This window comes from Macaca thibetana, chromosome 1, assembly GCF_024542745.1.
Source record: "Macaca thibetana thibetana isolate TM-01 chromosome 1, ASM2454274v1, whole genome shotgun sequence".
NCBI classification, from domain to species: domain Eukaryota; kingdom Metazoa; phylum Chordata; class Mammalia; order Primates; family Cercopithecidae; genus Macaca; species Macaca thibetana.
In genome coordinates this window covers 122,429,323-122,452,236 of record NC_065578.1, presented here as the reverse complement: position 1 = coordinate 122,452,236, position 22,914 = coordinate 122,429,323, and the positions used below count along the sequence as shown (strand labels likewise).

General features: G+C 38.0%; 1 protein-coding gene across 2 annotated transcripts in view; it reads right to left on the bottom strand.

Annotated features, from left to right (window-relative positions):
* Positions 1 to 21,718, bottom strand: part of VPS45 (vacuolar protein sorting 45 homolog) — an 82,812-nt gene extending 61,094 nt beyond the window's left edge. For both annotated transcript variants that reach the window (XM_050750127.1, XM_050750136.1), the window contains exons 1-10: positions 20,685 to 21,718; positions 19,862 to 19,996; positions 16,428 to 16,488; positions 11,239 to 11,318; positions 10,568 to 10,636; positions 10,321 to 10,458; positions 9,451 to 9,561; positions 5,767 to 5,901; positions 5,247 to 5,360; positions 4,348 to 4,515 (exon numbers count right to left, since the gene is read on the bottom strand). In XM_050750127.1, the coding sequence (XP_050606084.1) occupies positions 4,348 to 4,515; positions 5,247 to 5,360; positions 5,767 to 5,901; positions 9,451 to 9,561; positions 10,321 to 10,458; positions 10,568 to 10,636; positions 11,239 to 11,318; positions 16,428 to 16,488; positions 19,862 to 19,996; positions 20,685 to 20,777 (1,104 nt within the window). In that variant the 5' untranslated portion in view covers positions 20,778 to 21,718. The remainder of the gene's footprint in view (positions 1 to 4,347; positions 4,516 to 5,246; positions 5,361 to 5,766; positions 5,902 to 9,450; positions 9,562 to 10,320; positions 10,459 to 10,567; positions 10,637 to 11,238; positions 11,319 to 16,427; positions 16,489 to 19,861; positions 19,997 to 20,684) is intronic.
* Between the last annotated feature and the right edge of the window lie 1,196 nt (positions 21,719 to 22,914).

The following is a 22,914-nucleotide window of genomic DNA, read 5'->3' as shown; positions in this document are numbered from 1 at the left end:
AGGATCCCGTGCCGGGCGCGGTGGCTCACGCCTGTAATCCCAGCACTTTGGGAGGCCGAGGCGGGCGGATCACAAGGTCAGGAGATCGAGACCATCCTGGCTAACACGGTGAAACCCCCTCTCTATTAAAAATACAAAAAAATTAGCCGGGCGCGATGGCGGGCGCCTGTAGTCCCAGCTACTCAGGAGGCTGAGGCAGGAGAATGGCGGGATCCCGGGAGGCGGAGCTTGCAGTGAGCCGAGATCGCGCCATTGCACTCCAGCCTGGGGGACAGAGCGAGACTCCGTCTCAAAAAAAAAAAAAAAAAAAAGAACAGGATCCCTTCTTTGTTATCTACTATAGTAATGTAGTAAAGTCAGAATATAACAAAATAAACCAACAGATTAGGACAGTAAGATGGAATTGGCAGAAGTCTTCTACATGCTGATCTGATAAAAATGAGCCTAACAGTCTGAGAGAACAGTGTTGTGTGAATATAAAAAGCTTATCTGGGAAAAATGATAGAAAGCAGACAAGACCCAATTCTACCGACTGGTAAATACATCTGAGTCAGTATTCCTTTTCTTAATGACTAGTCAACATAAAATTTAGCTTTGCAGTAGATCTTCCGCTGATCAACACTGTTTCTAAAATACTGGCTAAATGTTGTTTCAGAGTAAAAGGATCATTTTTACATTTAATTAATCAGAGTAAAACTGCCAGTCAGTTCAATGTGTCCCAACCACTTTTCTTATAATTTTAATGAGTGGCAAAAACAAAAACAAAAACAAAAAAACACTTTTCGGAAATCAGAGAGATACGAGGCTATCAATGAACTAAAAACAAGTCTTGGATGCCATTAAGAAAATTAAATGTATCATCAAATAATAACACTCGTAATGTTGGTAGTTCATGTTTCTTGAAAGCTGTAAGTACCAAGTACCATAAGCGTTTTACATGTATTAGCTCATTGCACTCTCACAACAATTTTGGGGTAAGACTGAGGCTTAGAGTGGTTAGGAATTATTTTCAAACCCAAGCCACCAAAGGTCCAAGTTCTTAGCCACTACTCTATACTGCTTCAAATAGAGCTCTTACTCCTCATTTTTCTAATAAATATTGATTGAGTCCTTATTAAGTATCATTAACAGGATGATTTGAGATCTTTATGCAAGGTCAGGAAAAGATATAAAATAGACTGGTTCCTCTCTCCATATGAAAAGCTGTGATATGACAACACAGACTGGGCATTGGGGGCAGGGTATGGGGAAGATGGTGAGGGTGGAATTGCTCACTTTCTAAAGATGCCTTTTCTTCATGGTATGGCAAATCTTCATTACTAATCAAATAAATCTCTTCTAAGGATATGTATATGTTTCAGTGGTAGTAAATTTCACTTTGGTTCTAGTGAAATTCTTTCTAAATGAAATTTTCATTAGCCTACAAAATAATGGTTAGAATGGCAGCAATTTTTAAGTTAACTTTTAGCAATATGTGAACTTTTTTTTCTTGTCATGATACTTACTATTCAATAAAGCAAATCCCATCTCTACTCACAAACCTCATTTCACTGCTTCATGACGTATTATCATCTAAGGTCAAGCCAAGGAATGCTATAACCCCTCTAGAAGTCAGGCCCCTGACATCCACTTACTATCAAACAAAAGATTCCTTTATAGACTATTTAAGTTGTGTTGCCAAAGAAGTCCTTTATGATGGGGGGACTCCAAATCAACTACTCACTGTAAAATCCCAATACCCTAGACAAGAAAACCTTCAAAAGATAAGTTTTAAAAATAAAAAGTGGATCACAAATAGAATTTATATTTTTAAAGTGACTATTTTTCTTTTGAAGTGAACATAAAAATAAAGTTTCAGACAAGTTATTACAATAACTTTTTCTAATTGCTTTCCATATGTAGAGAGATACAAATAAAGACAGTAAAACTGGTTAGTGATTAAGTCTGGTTCTACTGTTTCCAAGGGAAAAATCAAATGATAAACAAATATAAGAAATTAAAATGTAGTTATGGGACACAATTTTGTTTTTTATTTAATAAGAGGCAGAAAACTCATTTTTTTGTGATAAATATCAGGACATTTCTATTAGGCCCACAAAACAACTATAAAATATTATTAGTAGTGTTGTTTAAAGGCCATGTTAAATACATTAGGATACGTCTTTACAAAGGATACTGTTTAGTGATTAAAAAGAATGCGACTTTAGGTTCTGATCCAAAACCCAACAACAATAAATCCCAGTAAAGACCCTGGTATAACTAGAGCACCCACAGGTAGACTTTTTTCTTTTGGTTGCACTATGTGTAAAAAAAAAAAATCATGCTTAGAGGAAGGGAACCAATATTTACAAAACACCTATTAAATGTGAAGCATTTTACATATCTCATTGAATCATCATAACAGTCGGAAAGTTTGAAATCATTATCCCCAAGACTTGGGCAAATTAAGTAATTTTCCCAAAGAAACTTTGGTAAGGAGAGGTAGGATATAAGTCAGGCCAGTCTGGGTCCAAAACCTGAGTTGTTTCCAATATACCAGGTTGGCATTATCTTATAGAATAAAGTGGAACTGTAGCTGGGAAAGAAAGAAGCTAAGCTTTAGAATATAGGGTCCTATTAACAGGGAAATGTGCTTCTTGTAAGTGGCTTAGAAATGGCTATTTCCTAAAGGACTCGTATTCCTAAATTACTTGTCAGTGACATCATACTTTGTCATTTCTCAGGAATCATGGAATTACTTCTAATTTATTCTATCTTTATATCCAGCCTGTCATTTAATTTCTTCTCCCTTTGAAATGTTTTTCAGTTCTGCCCCTTGCTGTACATTTTTGCTACTATCACTGTAAGTCTACAAGTCTCTCTGACCTGTTTTTTCACCTCTAAAGCATCCTTACTAGGTTACATTTCCTAAAATACTGCCTTCACCACCTCAACTTTCTACATAAGATCCTATACTGGATCTCTTTGCCTATCCCAGCAGGTATAAATTCTTACAAGCCTCTTCATAAAGCTTGTAAACTGTTTTTTGTTTACCAATTCAATTTTATCTAATTCTGTTTCATACTCACTCTCTACAGGTCAAACTGTTTATTACTTCCTGCGTACTTCTACATCTTTGCTTTTGCTGTTCCTGACTGAACTCCTCCCCCAAATTCTATTCATTCTTTGTGGTCCATCCTAATCTTGCCTTCTCTAAGAAACTGTTCCTAATAACCTCAAAACCTGTTACAGTCAGTATTACAATTATGACTTAATTATTATCTTGAAACATTATCGAATTTTTTCTTGTGCTTTAGTTTTGTGTCTTCAACTAGACTATACATTTCTTGAGGCCAGAGTCTGATTATATTGCTATTCTAAAATCCTCTGGGAGGCCCCATCATTTTAAGATTAAAGCCCAACTTTCTTCCAATGGCCATAACCTGGCTTCAGTCAGTCTTTCTAGTCTAAGACCACTCATCTTGTATCCTGTACTAGCCACACTGAACTATTCTCTGTTCCCATATATATGTTTAAATATATGTATATTTCAAATATAAATATTTTATATATAGAAAGAAAAAAATATATATATCAATATTTATTTCTTCACATCTTCATGCCTGCATTCTCTCTGCTGAGAATGTTTCTTCCTTTTCCCTGTTTGATGTTATTTTCCCTAAGAAGTGCTAAGAAGCCTCATCCTTCGGGAAAACAGTTGTCCTTCCTCTGTATTTCCATATTCCTTTGTAAATACCTCTAATATAGCACATAGTGCATGGTGTTACAATTGCTGGTTTAAATTTCTTTCTTCCCGACTATAATGTGGTATCTTATTCATCTTTGTACTCCTAGATCCTCACAGCAGTAGTATGTACATATAGCAGGCATCAACATGTTGGTGCGATGAAAAGCAGACTTCAATAATGAAAAAACTTAGATAATACATTTTAATACACGTTTTATCTTTTAAAGTCTTCCTAACCACTCTGTGAGATGAGTATTAATATACCTATTTTACGAATAATGAAACTGGCTCAGAGATTAAGTCAACAACTCCACGTCACAAAGCCTGTAAGTGGTATACCAAACACTCCAATCCAGATCTTCTGATTCTAGTTTAGTGCTCTTTCTAGTAGACTAGGCTGCCCTCATACTAATTAACTGAACGCTTAGGAATTGCATATTACACTTCTCTTGTGTCTCTTTTTATAGATCTATCTTAAACAATATCAATTTGTGTTCTCATCTCAGCTCCTTGTCGGACTAAATTCCATGTTGGCGAAGAAGGATTACTTGCCTTTTTATCTCTTGCTCTGCCTGGCACAGTGCCTTACACATAGTAGGTGCTCATCAAATTGGACTGACCTGGAGAGCACTAGAATGGTCATTTTGACAGGCCAGTTCTTGCTCAACCTCTGAAACCTCCAGCAGATTCCGCTCACTGACCAATCGAGACAATTCTCCAACCACTGTCACATGCTTTGAAACAGTCCCAGACATTTTCTTGAACTGTGGATAATTCTCAACAAAGGCCTGCCATGGGAAAAACATCAATGAGAGGTTCTGTTATTTTTTGACCAAGGATAAGCATGTATTGAATGGGGGGGTAGGGAAAGCAGGGGATGTTTTTCAGCCCTGATTAAAGGATCTACAACTTTCAGCCACATGGCATTTTGTTATGCTTAAGAAGAGAAGAACTGGTATATGTTGGTAGACTGAGTCTTTGTTTTTGTTTTTTTTTTTTTTTGAGACAGAGTTTCGCTCTTGTTGCCCAGGCTAGAGTGCACTGGCGTGATTTCGGCTCACTGCAACCTCCCAACCTCTGCCTCCCAGGTTCAAGCGATTCCCCTGCCTCAGCCTCCTGAGTAGATGGAATGACAGGCATGTGCCACCATACCCGGCTAATTTTGTATTTTTAGTAGAGATGGGGTTTCCCCATGTTGGTCAGGCTGGTCTCGAACTCCCGACCTCGGGTGATCTGCCCACCTTGGCCTCCCAAAGTGCTGGGATTACAGGCGTGAGCCACTGCGCCTGGCAATAGATTGAGTCTTTAAATAGTCCAGATATTACTGAAGAATGGAAAGAAGCACATGGTTTATTATGAATTTTTCGCTATATTGTTTAAAGACATTACAGAAAATAAGCCTCAAACCAAATAAAATCAATCAAGGTAGAAATCAGACCCAGAAGATTCCAAAAGTGTTGCTTACATGAATAGTTCCAAACTCTCACATGTTAGTCATTCATGTACATGCTCAATTTACCTTCATGTCTGCTATTGATTCTAGTTTTTGCTGTTCTTTTGGTTTCTTCTTCTGAAAATCTTCCATGAGATTCTTTATATTGCTACCAATCTCAGCAAAGTTCAGGTACATATTCTGTGAAAAAGAAAGGTGGAAGCACAACATCAACTAGTCTGACTTTCAGAAAATTTAAAAGAAGTGAAAAAGAATTCGGAACGCAGAATTGAAGGGCAGGGAAATTCCATTTTAATTACCAAATTTGGACATTAGCTGGGACACTGGTGATGAATAGCATTACTATTCTCACAAACAGCTACTGGAGGGGAGAGAAGTAAATAACTACGTGATCTCTATGAAAAAAATACTGCTAAAGGGTCAGAATCCAAATCTTCTGCCTTCCCTTGAGAGGCAGTTTATGCACAGGATGCCTCTATCATCCTTTCAGATGAAATCCCATGTCTGCCCCCATACTAACAAGCCAATATTGATCTTCTTACATAAAAACAACTAAAGACAATTAAAAAAAATTTAAACCACCTACATTAGCATAGAATTCATCATTTTCAGCAGATAGGACCACCTCTCTTAAGTCTTTACTGATCCCCGGCACTCTGGAAAGATCAATCCGATTGTTGTTTATGCCTAGTAGTTCATGGACCATGGCCTGATATGTCCACTAAATAAAGAATTATGAAAAAAAAAGGTAACTGACAAAATATGGAAATAGTAAACATTCAAGAAAACAAAAACTGATAACATTCTTTAACTAGTCTTCTTTACATGAAGATTCTCTAGTTAAATTTTACTAATACTTTGTGCTATCATAAGCATTAAGATTGTCATTTTAATTGATTAAACACTGAAAAAAAGTCAAAATACTTTTAGATTTCACATTTTTGGAAAAAGGGCAGCAAGATTAATATTCTTGATAGAAAGACAACAAATTAGAGCTATCATTAGCTCCAATTTTTTGCCTGTGAATTAAGGGTATATTTTTGGCTTCACAGATAGAGCTATATTGGTACTGCAGTTACAAGCTGTACCATTTCCTGTATGCTTCTGTGGTTTTCTGCAGCATGAGAAGTGTGTTCTTGCAGATTTGAGTGGTACTATATTTATCCTGGGAACACTAATATTATCAGAAAAACCTTGTGAGTTGATCAAAACACTGGGAGATTCAGAAACTTACCTCTGAATCCATTTTATTTTATATTTTTACCTAATGGGAGTTGTGAGGAAGGACTGGTTTCCAGTCTCACAAAATGTGAATTTATTTGGTAAAACTGGAAATGAGAAATCTCCAAATTTTCCCTTTTCACCATTTATGGAGAATAGATTACTTTCAGTCATAGGTCTGTTAGACAAAATGAAGTATTTTCTAGCACGTTCCCTTCTGCATCTAGAATCTAAATGCTAGAAATGTTTATATACATATTTTATCTTAAGAAAATTAGATTTATTAACAAATAATTTAGAAGGTTATAAAAGAAGGTGCTTATTTCCTAAAAGATTTGCCAAAGGAATTCCTGAAAAAGCAAGTTCCATTAGAGCACTTAAAATAAATACAAGGCTGGGCATGGTGGCTCATGCCTGTAATCCCAGCATTTTGGGAGGCCGAGGTGGGTGGATCACTTGAGGTCAGGAGTTCGAGACCGGCCTGACCAACATGGTGAAATCCCATCTGTACTAAAAATACAAAATTAGCCAAGCATGGTGGCGCATTCCTATAATCCCATCTACTCGGGAGGCTGAGGCAGGGAATCGCTTGCACCCAGGAGGCAGAGGTTGCAGTGAGCCGAGATCAAACCATTGCACTCCAGCCTGGACAATAAGAGCAAAACTCTGTCTCAAAAAAAAAAAAAAGTACAACAAAATGTTTTATGTTTTTACGGATAGCTTCTTGTGCATGCTTCTAGCATTTACTCTATAATTAAAATTATGTTTATTTCTCTCATCATTGCACCATGGGCTCTTTGAGGGCAGAAATTATAATTTTTAACCTTTTATCTCTAGTATTTAGTTTAGTACGTGGCACAAAACAAGTCCCCAGTGAAATCTGTGGGATAAATAGTTGCTTTTCTTTGCAAGACAGAATAATAGGCAATTAATTTTCTTTCCACTTTTTGATATTATCAAAAGTTTCTTTGGTGAACATATATTACTCTGAATTTAGGAATATAAGGTTATTTTATACTACAGAGAAGTTTCACTCCACAGATTTCCCTTAGCATATAAGCTGGGAAGAAACTGAAACATAGATTGTGCCTTTCTCTATAAATACAAAGTCACAGCCAGGCGCGGTGGCTCACACCTGTCATCTTGGCACTTTGGGAGGCCGAGTCGGGAAGATCACTTGAAGTCAGGAATTTGAGACCAGCCTGGCCAATATGGCGAAACCCTGTCTGTACTAAAAATACTTAATACAAAAATTAGCCAGGTATGATGGTGCACGCCTGTAATCCCAACTACTCAGGAGGCTGGGGCATGAGAATTGCTTGAACCTGGGAAGTGGAGGTTGCAGTGGGTTGAGATCACGCCAACCTGGGTGACAGAGAGAGACTCTGTCTCAATAAATAAATACATACATACATATAAAATCACTATTGATAGAGCACCTGCTATGTGCACTGTTCGTATGCTTGCAGGAGAAAAAATAAATACAGTCTGCCTTGAAGAAATATGTAACGTAGTAGACGGTGTAAACAACCAAAGCTACAACATGGCAAGTACAGCTGAGACATGAGAGAGACACAAAGGTCTACAGGTCTACAGGAATTTTCAGGAGGTAAGAACAATATCTGACTGAAAGAATACAGGCTTCAAGGAGATGTTGAAGAATGGCTGGATGTTGGAGATGGCTTTTGAGTGTTTTTTTTCAGACAAGAGTTTCGCTCTTGTTGCCCAGGCTGGAGGACAGTGGTGTGATCTCGGCTCACTGCAACCTCTGCCTCCCAGGTTCAAGTGAGTCTCCTGCTTCAGCATCCCGAGTAGCTGGGATTACAGGCGCCTGCTACCACGTCCGGCTAATTTTTTTCTATTTTTAGTAGAGACAGGGTTTCATCATGTTGGACAGGCTGGTCTCGAACTCCTGACCTCAGGTGATATACCCACCCTGGCCTCCCAAAGTGCTAGGACTACAGGTGTGAGTCACTGTGCCCGGTTCTTCTTCTTCTTTTTTTTTTTTTTTATTCTTTGCTATCATTCATATAAATCATTTTATTTATTTATTTATTTATTTTTGGAGACGGAGTCTCACTCTGTTGTCCAGGCTGGAGTACAGTGGCATGATCTCAGCTTACTGCAACCTTCGCCTCCAGGGTTCAAACGATTCTCCTGCCTCAGCCTCCCAAGTAGCTGGGACTACAGGTGTGTGCAACCACACCCAGCTAATTTTTTTGTAGTTTTAGTAGAGACGGGGCTTCACCACGTTGGCCAGGCTGGTCTTGAACTCTTGACCTCAGGTGATCCAGCCACCTTAGCCTCCCAAAGTGCTGGAATTACAGGAATGATCCACCATGCCTGGCCAGATTGAGTGGTTTTAACCGCAGTATTTTGATAGGTGAAGATGGGAAGAGAAGGTACTCCAAACATTCTAGAGTTTAGAAAGCAGTCACAGTAAAAGCATGCTGGCAGGAAACCATGTGGCATTATCTACGTAAGTAGTGAGCTCTAGGTTTCATAAGAGGTTTAGCCCACATTGTGAAGGCTCTTGGATGCCAAGTTCAGGAGTTTTTTAACCTAGTAGGCAAATGGGAACCAATGAAGGTTTTTAAGCCAAGAGTAGTAAGAGCTGTGCTTTAGGAAAAGTTTTCATTGTATTTGTGGAACATTTAGAGTGAGAAGAAATAAAAAGTAGGGAATCAAGTAGATGACTATTTCAATATTCTTGCAAGAGATTAGGGTCTAGACCAAGGCAATAGCTGTAAGAATGGAAATGAGGAGACAGACGGAAACACTGGAAAATAGAATCTACAGAATTAATAAGCTGTCTTGATTAGGCATGGAGGTACTGGCAGAAAGATATGGGAGGGATGAGGCAGAAGAGTTAATGATGACAGTGGATGGAAGAATCATGATACCAAAACACCGGGAAATGCAAAGCAAAACCAAGAATAGCTAAAAATAAGGAGGCAAATAAGTGGACCATGCTTTTATTTCCCTATCTGTATTTTGATGAATATCACTTGAAATCATCCTCCTATTATGCCAAGAAAGGGTTTTGTACCTGGTTTAGCAATGGGGTGATGGCATCATCACAACGATCTAAAATAAGGAGCAATGGAGGAACCTCTGTCCGACGGAATTCAAACAGTTCATATTCTTTAGTTATCACTTGCTGTGGGTGAGAAAGAAAGATGGTTTGTGCAACCAACTAGTTACACACAGAGATGATATAAATAGGAAATTAATAAACGCTACATTTAACAATAGTTCTTTGCATCCGCATAGATCTTCCATATGAAGGATTCAAAAGTCTCACAAAGTTTAGTAGCATACTATTTAAGAGGTTAGAATTTGAAACCCTATTTTATAAGTGGTTTAACTGGACCAAAAAAGAGTTAAATAGCCTGTGTATGTTTCTTGGGGTAAACCTAAGAATCTTAGCTCTAAATGTTGCTTTTTGTTTTAAATCACATATACCTACCTCTTTGCTTAGAAACCTAACATACAAGGCCAGGCGCAGTGGCTCAAGCCTGTAATCCCAGCACTTTGGGAGGCCGAGACGGGCGGATCACGAGGTCAGGAGATCGAGATCATCCTGGCTAACCTGGTGAAACCCCGTCTCTACTAAAAAAAATACAAAAAACTAGCCGGGCGAGGTGGCCGGCGCCTGTAGTCCCAGCTACTCAGGAGGCTGAGGCAGGAGAATAGTGTAAACCCGGGAGGTGGAGCTTGCAGTGAGCTGAGATCCGGCCACTGCACTCCAGCCTGGGCGACAGAGCGAGACTCCATCTCAAAAAAAAAAAAAAAAAAAAGAAAACCTAACATACAATCATGTCCTTAGTTGTAAATAAAATATTGCTTTAGTTTTTGAAATATGATAGAGAAATGAATGGCCGTTATGTTTTGGAACCAGGAATAGGTAATGCCATACCTTAACACACTCTGCAAGTCTCTTTGCTGCCTCTGATGAGAGCTGATAACGAATCATGGGACATTTCTTCAGAGATAAAAGGAGAGCTGTAAGCCCTTGAGTTGTTCTAGATAGCTGGGCTGGATCCCAATTTCGACCCTTTTTGTTAAAAACATATATTCAGAGAAAATATTTGAAATTTCTCTTACAAGTCTAATTATTTGCTGAATTAACTCTCAACTGATAAATTAAACCTTTCCTTCCATACCTGACAGCAACCCAAAATATTGAGGGAAAACAAATGTGGGTTCACAGCAATGTAATCACCATAAAATTCCTGCAAATAAAGCACCAAGAATAGTCATTCCATAAACTTCAATTGTATCAAGCAGTAATATTGTCATATGTGATATATAATATGATATAACCAAACTTGGTGAAATACAGGTGTAAAGAGACACAAAATTGTTCAATTAATAATTGAGTAACAACAGTCAACGTGGGAGAATTAAAATAATTACAAAACGGTAGCAATAACAATAAATCTAAAATATAAAAGTTGTAAAGGTATACACATTATATTTCTGGAGACCTCTATGCATACTTATCAATTAGTAAAAATAACATACTGCTAATAGGAGATATAATGTTCTACTCAGATAAAAAAGAACTTTGCTGTCCAATGTGTTGTCATGAGAGAGAATATAATTTAAAACAGGTCATTCTTTTTATTCATTTATCACCTATCACATCCTTCTGAAAAATTCAAAACTAGTTTATCTGCTGCCTCTGAAAACAATATTCCTCACTTATGTGATAAACATATTTAAGTGTTCATAAAAAAACTTCGAGACAGACCTTTCCTTATTTTTTATTTTTAGACTCAAATATTTAAAAAGGGCCAACATACGAGATGTGTTACAGGACCAATATGTTTACCTGAACCTCAGCCACAACTTCCTGTTCATCAGCTTCAGCCAATGACTTCACGTCACTCTTGCTGATCACATTACTGAAATCTGAAACATACGAGTTGGGGTTGACTCAAAGGAGATAATTTCTGCTGCAAGTATATGTAAAAGGGCCTGATAGTTAAAGCCTAATGAATAAGTGACCTTCAAACTGGAATGGGTAGCACAAATATATTTAATCCACAAATTCATAATTTTTTATATATATATATATATATATATATATATATATATATATATATATATATATTAAAAAGGACCGCCAGTGGGCACAGTGGCTCACGCCTGTAATCCCAGCACTTTGGAGGCTGAGGCAGGTGGATCACGAGGTCAAGAAATGGAGACCATCCTGGCTAACACGGTGAAACGCCGTCTCTACTAAAAATGAAAAAAAAAAAAATTAGCCAGGTGTGGTGGTGGGCACCTGTAGCAGCCCCAGCTATTCAAGAGGCTGAGGCAGGAGAATGGTGTGAACCCGGGAGGCGGAGCTTGCAGTGAGCCCAGATCAGGCCACTGCACTACAGCCTGGGCGACAGAGCGAGACTCTGTCTCAAAAAAAAAAAAAAGAACCACCATCGGAGGGATTGGAGAATGAGAACACTACGGAACCAAGTCATTTTATTGAAAATAGCGAATAAGGAGAAAGAAGTAAACTTTCATCCTGTGTTTTATATATAAACTGTACTACCAGGTAACCAAATAGATGAGGGAAAATTTTTCTTTGTGAAAATATTCCGGCTCAACAATAACTAACGAATGTTAATGACAGAATTAGAATATCATCATTTTTTCTAACCCCTAATGAATCAATTGAATGGACCCAGGCATTGAGCATCAGCAGCTGCTAATATCAAAAGAATAAATAGCCAATGAAAGTACACAATACCACCTATAAAGTATTCTCGCCAAGAAGAAATCGAATCTTAACCTAATTAAGGCTCTGTATTCACCTATGAATTTACAGGAACCAGAAGATAGAGGAGTATTTTAAACTTCAAGGAACATGTTAAACTACCCCATGGGGATGCAATCAGCAAGATCCAGACTATGGGAAACTTAACAGTTTCTTCAATAAATAAATTGCATGGGGCAGCAGGCGCAGGGTGGGAAGACCTATACAGAAGATTAAGAAACTTAACATATCAACCAACAGCAATGTGTGAACCTTACTTTGATCCTGATTTTTAAAAACTGTAAAAAAAAAAAAAAAAAAAAAAAAAAAGAGACAATTTTAAATTTGAACGCTGAATGGTTATTTGAAAATAGTACTAAGAGTTCAAGACCAGCCTAGGTAACATCACTTGAACCTGGGAAGTTGAGTTTACAGTGAGCCGAGATCATGCCACTGTACTCTGTCTGGGTGACAGAGGGAGACTCTGTCTCAAAAAAAAAAAAGAAAAAAAATAATTATTTTTCATTTTTAATCTACATGTAATAATGGAAACGTGCTTTTTAAAAAATGAGTCCTTATCTTTTAGAGATGCATACTGAAATACTTATGGATAAAATTATATAATGTCTTAGATTTGCTTTAAAATAATATTGGTGGGGGAGTAGGTGACAGTATAGCTAAAACAAGATTGGGTGAGGCTCAATAACTGTTGAAACCAGCTGATAGGTACATTGGGACTTATGATACTATTCTACTTTTGTATGTCTTTAAAAGTTCGGTGCTGTGGCTCACACGTGTAATCCCCTCACTTTGGGAGGCAACGGTGGGCAGATCGCACTTGAGGCCAGGAGTTTGAGATCAGCTTAGCCAACACAGTGAAATCACGACTCTCCTAAAAATACAAAAATTAGTTAGGCATGGTGCCATGGGCCTGTAATCCCAGCTACTTGGGAGGCTGAGGCAGGAGGATCGTTTGAACCCAGGAGGTGGAGGTTGCAGTGAGATGAGATTGTGCCACTGCACTCCAGCCTGGCGACAGAGTGAGACTCCATCTCAAATAAATGAATAAATGAATAAATGTTCCGTAACAAAAAGTTTTTTTAAATAAAGAGAGGGGCCTATTACACAAGAGATTTAGTAACATAAAAATATTTTAAAAAGTATAAAAGAGAGATGAACAAGTTAGCTTAGTACTGATATAAATTGTGCTGCAAGTTAGTAATGAATAAAATCACTACATACAAATTCATTTTAGTTTACATCAATCAAATAAAATTCTGAAATTGATTATGCCATCCAAGAAATCTGAAGTCTACTTTTCATGGGCTGTGGTGCTAATATAATTTTTTTCTTCTGCTTCATAGATTTACAGTCCAAATCAAACAATTTTTAGAACCAGAAGAGTAAACACTAGATTAACCATTATTAATGTCAACTGCTACAAAGAACTGTTTAGAGGAAAAAGGAGTCTTTCACCTCATGACCAATTCAATTTTTAGCCAAGAGATTCAGCAAAAGAGTAATTCTGTTATTATATATGTCTACTTAAACTTGGCAGCACAGGGAATATATGTACATATATACCTACATATGTATATGTGATTTATATATATTTATATATGTATATGTGTATGTGTATATATACACACAAATATATCAGAGATCTAGCTTGTGATCATACTAAAAATACCAGAATAACTACACACCTATGCAAATGGCTAAAATACAAAATAGAGACAACACCAAATGCTCCCAAGGACGCAAAGAAACTGGTTCACCCATGCATTGCTAGTGAAAATGTAATAGACGCTAAGGAAAACATTTGGCAGTTTCTTAATACAGAAAATATGCAATTACCATATGACTCAGCAGTTGCACTCCTGGGGGTTATTTATCCCAGAGAATGAAGGCTTAACTTTCACATAAAAATCTGTACACAGATATTTATAGCAGCTTTATTTGTAATAGTCAAAAGTAGAAACAAGTCATATGTCCTTCAATGGTGTATAGTTAAACAAACTGTGGTACATTTATACCATGGAATACTACTCAGCAATGAAAAGAAATGAACTATTTTTAAATTAAAAAAAAATTTTTTTTTGCAACTCCAGCTCAAAGGAGGAATGAACTATTAATACACACAACAGGCGAGGTCTGGTGGCTCATGCCTGTAATCCCAGTACTTTGGGAGGCTGAAGCAGGTGGATCACCCAAGGTCAGGAGTTTCAGACCAGCCTGGCCAATGAACATGGTGAAACCCTGTCTCTACTAAAAAAAATACAAAAATTAGCTGAGCGTGGTGGTGTGCACCTGTAATCTTAGCTACTCGGGAGGCTCAGGTGGGAGAATCGCTTGAACCCGTGAGGTGGAGGTTGCAGTGAGTTGAGATGGCGACACTGCACTCCAGCCTGGGTGACAAAGCAAGACTCCTTCTCAGACAAAAAAACAAAAAAGCAAACACACACACACACACACACACACACGCACGCACACATACCAGCCTGGATGACTCTCCAGAGAATTATGCTGAGTAAAAAAAGTCATTCCCAAAAGGTTTTATACTGTATGATTTCATTTATAGAACATTCTTCGAATGATAAAATATAAAATGGAGAAAATATTAGTGGTTACCAGGGTTAATGAGGGGGTTGGCGTGGGAGAGAAGTCCATATAAGCTAATAAAAGGGCAATATAAGGGATCCTTATAGAGATGAAAATGTTCTGTATCCTGACTGTATCAGTGTTAACATCTTGGTTGTGATATTGTACTATCGTCATGTAAGACACTACATGGGGGAAGCTGGGTAAAGGGTATCTGCGATCATTTGTGTTTTTTTGTTTTTTTGTTTTTTTACAGCTGCACACAAATCTACAATTACTTCAAAATAGAAAGTTTAATTTTAAAAAGAAAACCTGTGACTATTAGCCAAAAACAAACAAAAATTAAGATGCCACAGATTAATAAAATTGCCTATTTTTACCTCTTGGGGCGTTGTACACTGAAAACCCACTGGACGAGCTTTATATAACTTTTCAGTTCTACACAGAAGTGAATGAAATAAAATATGAGAGAGCTCTTATATATAGTCTTTTCACAAATGTTAATTTTTTGTATCATTATTCCATTTAAGTAGTATACGCTGAAGAAAGTACATATGTCTTAGACTGTAGTCTAAACCCTAAAACTCTAATACCTTTAAGTAAGCCTTAAAACTTCTCAAATGCCCTACTTACTGTTAAATCTAGTCCTTGGTTTTGGAAATATTACCAAACAGACTACACTAATACTATTAACATAAAGATCAATAATGACATCTAGAGGAGAATGGATGTAACTTCCACAGCCAAGTGTATTGGATCAAAAAAATCCATGTAAATTGTATAGTAAATACAAACCTAGTTTATTTCCAGACCTCCCCTACCTAACCCCCAACCCAAGAAAGTTGTGCACATAAGAGATCACTACCTGATAATTTATACTTTCAATGCATTAAATATAGTAACAAAGAGAAGTGAAAGGCTTTTATCTGGTATGTAAAGTAAATCTCTGCTTTTCCAACAAACTCAAGTATTACCTTCCCACTTCAAAAAATAAATCAGCTTCCATGCCTCAATTCCTAAGTGTAAAATGGGGATAAGTATATACTTTTTTTTTTTTGGCAGGGGTGAGATGTAAAATTTGTCTACTTATAACTTTTGACTTACAAAGCATCTTGAAAGGCAAAGTAAAATGTAAAATTTTTAATTTAAGTAATCAAAGATGAATGGAAATCACATTTAGCCCTCTGAAACAGAATATTGGTCAAAAGTTTTTTTTTTTTTTTTTTTTGGAGACAGAGTTTCGCTCTTGTTGCCCAGGCTGGAGTGCAATGGCACAATCTCGGCTCACTACAATCTCCGCCTCTCCAGTTCAAGCGATTCTCCTGCTTCAGCCTCCCAAGTAGCTGGGATTATAGGCATGCGCCACCATGCCCAGCTAATTTTGTGTTTTTAGTAGAGATGGGGTTTCACCATGTTGGTCAGGCTGGTCTCAAACTCCTGACCTCAGTGATCCGCCCACCTTGGCCTCCCAAAGTGCTGGGATTACAGGCTTGAGCCACCATGCCCGGCAGGTCAACAGATTTTTAATACTTTGGAAGGACGTTAAATAAACGAGATCTTTATAGTGACAGATTCAATGAACTTATTAGTGACATAAAGGGCTCAATGAAATACACTAACTGGGATGTTGTTATGAGTTTGAAAAAGTGAACTAACATACTTACAAATGAAATATATAGTGTATTTGGGTCTTCGGAGCTCCTGAATCATATAATCCACATTCTCCTAGAAAATGAAGAACAAGCGAACAAAATATGAGGAGAGTTGCTTAAGGAAAAAATAAGCATTACCCATTGATTTGTTTATTTACTGCATCTACTGCATATTGAAGTCTAGGTTAAGTGTTGCATATGTTGGTGGAGAAGGGCTGGAGACAGATAAATTTTGTGCACATGTTGGTGGGTAAGGGCTAGAGACAAAAGAGATGAATACAATGATCAGGAATCATATATTATTTAATAGTATGTGTATAATATTAAATATTAACCAACTGCATTTTGGCCAAATTAAGATAAAGAATATAAAGGACACAGATGTTGAAATACAACATAAAATTGATTATAATTCTGCAAACTCACATCGAGCTGTTTGTCTATAAATTGTATTCACTTGCTCAAAATTCTTTTTTTTTTTTTTTTTTTTTTTTTTTGAGATGAGGTCTCACTCTGTCGCCCAGGCTGGAGGGCAATGGCACAGTCTCGGTTCACTGCAACCTCCATCTTCCAGGTTCAAGCAATTCTCCTGTCTCAGCCTCCCAAGTAGCTGGGATTACAGGTTTGTGCCACCACACCCAGCTAATTTTTTGTAATTTTAGTAGACACAGGGTTTCACCATGTTGGCCAGGCTGGTCTTGAACTCCTGACCTCAACTGATCTACTGGCTTGGCCTCCCAAGTGCTAGGATTACAGGTGTGAGCCACTGCGCCTGGCCTGATCAAAATTCTTACCTAGAACATCAAATGTGTCTATTCCTTTAAAAATTAACATTCAAGAGAAAATATAGTTAATTATATTCACTTTGGCTTTTAATTTATTGGGATGTAAGACTCTGCACAACTACAATGTTTGTGAAGTATTTGCAAGTAGTAGGCTAAGATCTTTCTACAATTACATTAATTTAAAATAAAGTATAAAAGTTTAAAACAAAAAAGTTGATTTTTATATGGTCAAAATATAAGAATTCCGATTACATAAGATTATAATGCAGGTTTTATTGATTTTTGATACTATAATACCTGGTTAAATTTCAATATAAATTGTTCCCTAAACATATTTAGTAATTTGTTTTAAAAATCACCTTTCTTTACAGAATTTAAAAAAAAATGTAAGCAATGTATACTGCTTATTAATGGGGAAAAGGTTTTAAAAATTGTCATTTAGATTTAAAAATGCATTCAAATTAACTTTATAATATAATCTTAAGAAAAAAATTTAAAATATCTTTTAAACCTCAATTACTTCCTCGTAATATGCTAGACAAAAATAACAAACTGAATTAAAAGATTCCTAAAAGTTCAGACAATGTGGAAAAAGACAAAAGAGAATATACAAAATAATAAAAAGAAAAAGGAAAGATTATTATTATTATTATTTTTTGAGACAGAGTCTTGCTCTGCCGCCAGGCTGGACTACAGTGGCGTGATCTCAGCTCACTGCAACCTCCAACTCCCTGGTTCAAGCAATTCTCCTGCCTCAGCCTACAGGTGCCTGCCACCACGCCTGGCTAATTGTTTTTGTGTGTGTGTGTATTTTCAGTAGAGACGGGGTTTCACCATGTTGGCCAGGATGGTCTCGATCTCCTGACCGCGTGATCTGCCCGCCTGGGCCTCCCAAAGTGCTAGGATTACAGGTGTGAGCCACCGTGCCCGGCCAAAAGGAAAGATTCTTAAAAGAGTTTGAGAGACAGTATATAGCAGTCAAAGAGTTTCTCTAATAAAAAAATTAGGAAATAATGAACTAGATCATCTCTAAGATACCTCTTGAAGCAAAATATCATGACTAAGAGCTACAAATATGAAACAATTGGAAACTATTATAACACAGCATGTGTTCATTAATTCAGCAACTATTCATTGAGTGTCCATTGTGTGACAGGCATTGGGAATATAGGGTGAGAAAAAACAGATATCATATCTGTTTTCATGGATTACTGCTGGTAATCACCCAAACCATACAAAAGTTCAAACCATGACACGCAATAGGGAGATAAAGATGGTTTTGTAAATGCACATAAGGGGCAGGTTTGACCTGGTCAGCAAAACCAGGGAAGGGTTACTTGAGGAAGTGAAGTTCCAGGCAGAAGCAGCAGCCTATGCAAAGGTCCTGTGGCATGACAGAACAAGGGGAATATAGTGGATTGAAAGATTAAGGTGATTAAGGTGCAGAGTGCAAAAGGGGAATGGTTCGAAATGAGGCTGGAGAAATGGTAGGAACCAGACCATGCTGCACCTTGAAGGCTACAATTAAGGACTTTTGCCCTTATCAGAAAAGCAATGAGAAGTCATTTAAGGATTTCAAGCAGGAGTGCCATGATCAAATTTGCATTCTGGAAAGTACGTATGTACAAGCATGATAAAGTGCATTAGAGTTGAAGAATATGAATATGAATCAACAAAGTATAACAGCCAGGCGCGGTGGCTCACGCCTGTAATCCCAGCACTTTGGGAGGCCGAGGAGGGCGGATCATGAAGTCAGGAGATCGAGACTATCCTGGCTAACACAGTGAAACCCCATCTCTACTAAAAATACAAAAAAATTAGCCAGGCGTGGTGGCAGGCGCCCGTAGTCCCAGCTACTCGGGAGGCTGAGGCAGGAGAAGCATGAACCCGGGAGGTGGAGCTTGCAGTGGGCCTGAGATTGCACCACTGCACTCCAGCCTGGGCAACACAGGGATACTCCAAAAAAAAAAAAAAAGAAAGTATTAAAATAGGAAAGGATTTTTAAAGGAGAGACTCAAGCTAGATTTAGAAGGTGATGGACAAAAAGTGACAAATGGCCAAATAACTTTTAATTAGTGGAAGAAAAAAAACCAGTGAACAGGAATGAGCATGTAAAATTGCTCATTCCAACAGTAGCCCAGCTGGCTACAGAGGAGCAACAGACCTAGGACACAGGAAGGCTAGATACATATGGGCAAATGAAACCAACAAAGGAGGGCTTTAACTGCTGGGCTAAATATAGATTTAATCATGGAAATAACATCAAACCACCAGAAGTTTCTGAGCATAAATGTGAATAAAGTGGTAAAGATTCAAGACACTCATAGCTGTATACGAAATTAAGTGTTGATGGTGTTCAATGTGACAGATACGGAGGTTAATCCAGGAATAAAGTAATGTGGGTCTCTGTTAAGAGTAGTTCATTAGTGGCAATGGGAATAGCTGTGAACCTAAAAGACATCTTGAAGGAAGAATTGGCTGTAAGGGGTCAACTGAAATATGGAAACAAAACAAGAAAAATGAAGGTTATAATACTGATGAACCAGGATAATTATGATGCCACAAATTATGAAAATACAAATTTATTTTGCCTTCTTAATGCTTTCAGATTAGAGTGTGCTGCATCTGCCTGGGCAGATGGAAACTCAGTTTATGCAGTACCTTTGTAGGTCGAAGAAAACAAATTGCCTTCAGGTGTTTCATGATCTCTCGATTTTGAGAATCAATGCGTTCAAAGAGGTACACTTCTTTCTGTAGAATCTCCGATTGTGTGTATACCATACTCACTATGCCAGTCTGTAAAAACAAAGGATTAACTAAAAGTATGCTAGTCTAGAATAATAAAAACAAGTAGCATATCTAAGCCTCTTTTTTCATTAATACTTAGCTGGATAACTTAAATAGTAATATACGTAATAACATTTACTGAACATCCAAACAGGTAGGTAACATACAAGAACGAAAAATACGCTCTCTCCTTTCAGCTGAAGTGTCAAGGTTAAAAACAAAAAACAAAGAAAAAACATGCTCTTTTTGAACTGGAACAATCCATACATTTCCAAAAATATTTTTTTCTATCACCTTAAAGAATTTTGTTTTCTGGTCTGTGGCCAACAAATAACCTGTCAGTTCAGCTTGAGCTCCAACAGCTTTACTTTTAAAACGCAATGTTGAGTGGAAACAGTAGGCCCATCCCAAAGTCTTCCAAGTGCTCTAACATATTAATGATTTATTGGCAGAGACATTTATTAAAAGATTTCTGATTCCAATAAATTGTTTCGGGTAGAAGCAGTCTCTGGGCAGTGGCTGGAGCCATTTAGACTGAAAAACCCACCGGGCAAGCTTTATACAACTTTTCAATTCCACACAAACTGACCCTTATTTTCATATCTTTAATTAAATGCTAAATCCTACTGTGGAATGGGACCAGCTATTGTAAGGTTGAGAGGGTTCCTTGACAAATGCTGAGCAAAAGCAAACTCACCGTCTCTTTATCCATGAGAAGTACTTTCATACCAGGCCCGCTGTCCTCTATCATTTTGGAAATGTACTGCTTCACAGCAAAAACCACGTTCATGGCGGCGAATTGACAAGTATCCCACAGCCCTTCCCGCCCCCTTTTCTGTCTAAATTAACCCCCGGTCTGTTGGCGGGGTCTCAGCTGCTTCCTCCCAGCCGGGCTTCGGCTTCCGGGAGTCCGGGCAACCACGGTGCTGGGAGTTGTAGTTCCGCTGGAGTGTACGGGGCACCAAGCCTATCCCGGGGATGGAAAAATCCGGCGGAGATGCCCTGGGCTGTTGCCACGCGCGGGCGCTATTCTCCTCCCACCTGCGGCCTGCATATGCCTGAGGCCCGGACTCTCAGACCTCTATTGCCCTTTGGTCCTGGAGGCCCAGCCGCAGCCTGAAGCCCAAGAGAGTGGAGCCTCGCGAAATGAGGAACCTGGCACAAGGTTTGCTTGGAAGCAGGAACGACGGAGCGTGGCCGTGGTCCCTATTTGCCATTAACGCTTTCTTGCATGGCAGTGAGAGATGAGGGCAAGGGAGGTGGCATAATGCTCCCGGCCACTTGGGACTCGGAGAGACGGCATTTAATAAATCACACGCGGTATCTGCGAAACAGTGGTCGAGATTCGTCTTCCCGGCTTCACTGGGTCAGTAATAGGCGGGAACAGTGCCCCTGTGTTGAGGCTGCAGAGGCCCGAATTGGTTTTCCCCAGACAGAGGGGCATATGAAATTGAACATGAATGAATGAACAAAGGGAACGCGTTTTAGGGATGTTTTTGAGGAGAGGCCTGAGGTTCTCCAGGAGGGTCTGCAGCGCGGGTCGGCCGTGGGGGCTCTCAGCCAGCGTGACCACGGGACCTGCAAGCGTACCCCTGCCCCACCCCCGGCTCGGCGCTCTGAGCAATCGGACTCTGCCAGCTCCAACTCCGGCGGGGCGCGGGCCACCCGCGACGCCGAAACTGCAGGCAAGAGCGGAGTTGACTGGGTCCTTTGAAATGGGTAGGGGACATGTATCCGGTAGAACTAAAACAAACTAGCGTGGGGATTTGAAGCCAAAACCTTCAAGTTTTTATTGAATCTTAAAACCATCAACTTCCAAATGTCTACATTTGTGTTTACACCACACAAGTCTCCCCTCTATCATGGCATTTGTCGAAAAGGAGGGTAGATGTTTGTTTTTCGCACCTTTACTTTGGGGAATTGTAAAATCAGGAAGATAATAAGAAACAACTGTTAGAAATCAGTAACTAAAAATGCTTATGAATATTTTCACCAAAATAATGACCAGTGTTTGTGAGGTCAATAGATTCAGGATTACCAAATAAATTCTTTCATTATATTGTAAGAAGTACACAATTGAAATAGACCAGTAGCACTTTAACGTTAATCTTCTTAAGATTATGCAACATCATATACAATTTTCAAATCCCTTAAGGGAGATCAGAAACTACTGAAATATAAGAGATTTTTGTCACCTCTGAAATTGTGAAGAATATGTTTTTATTTTTTTCAGCTTTTCTACCAAGTAAATAAAGCTTCCATTTAGGCATTTTACTAATTTTTAGATGTGTTTTGAAAGAAAAGTCTTAAGTTATATATTAAAATGAAAATGTGAATCTTTAAATGGATACAAGTAAGAAAAACTAATGTTATATGAATCTTCCATTCTTATCAATTTAAATGTTCATATCTTACAGAAAACGTGGAAACAATGCTAATGAAAATCCTGTAAATCCTGTAAATTACTGATATTTGAAAATTCACCTCCAATCTCCCATGTCACTTGGTTTTTATTTTTCCTACCTATAATTTAGACTGCAGTATAGAAGACTTTTTCCCCCATTTTCTGTGCTTTTTTAAGAAAGAAGGAGATAAAGACTTGTCTATGAAATTTGTGCCTTTTTATTTTTATTTTTTATTTTTTTTATTTTTTTGAAATTTGTGCCTTTTTAAATAGTCAATTTGTAAGCAATATATGGAAAGAATCTGCATCCTTTTGATGATTTATACTTGGACACATAACTTTTTGAGGGAGGAGGAAAATACCTACTTGACAGCTTACTAATTCACTCCATTTTCCATAAAATGTAATTGATGTCAGTGGCAGTGATATTTTATACATTGAGTGATAAGATATGGAACATAAACATTTTGAACAAAATAATTATTACATATTTAAAGGGTGCTGTGATGGTCCTGAAGTTAGA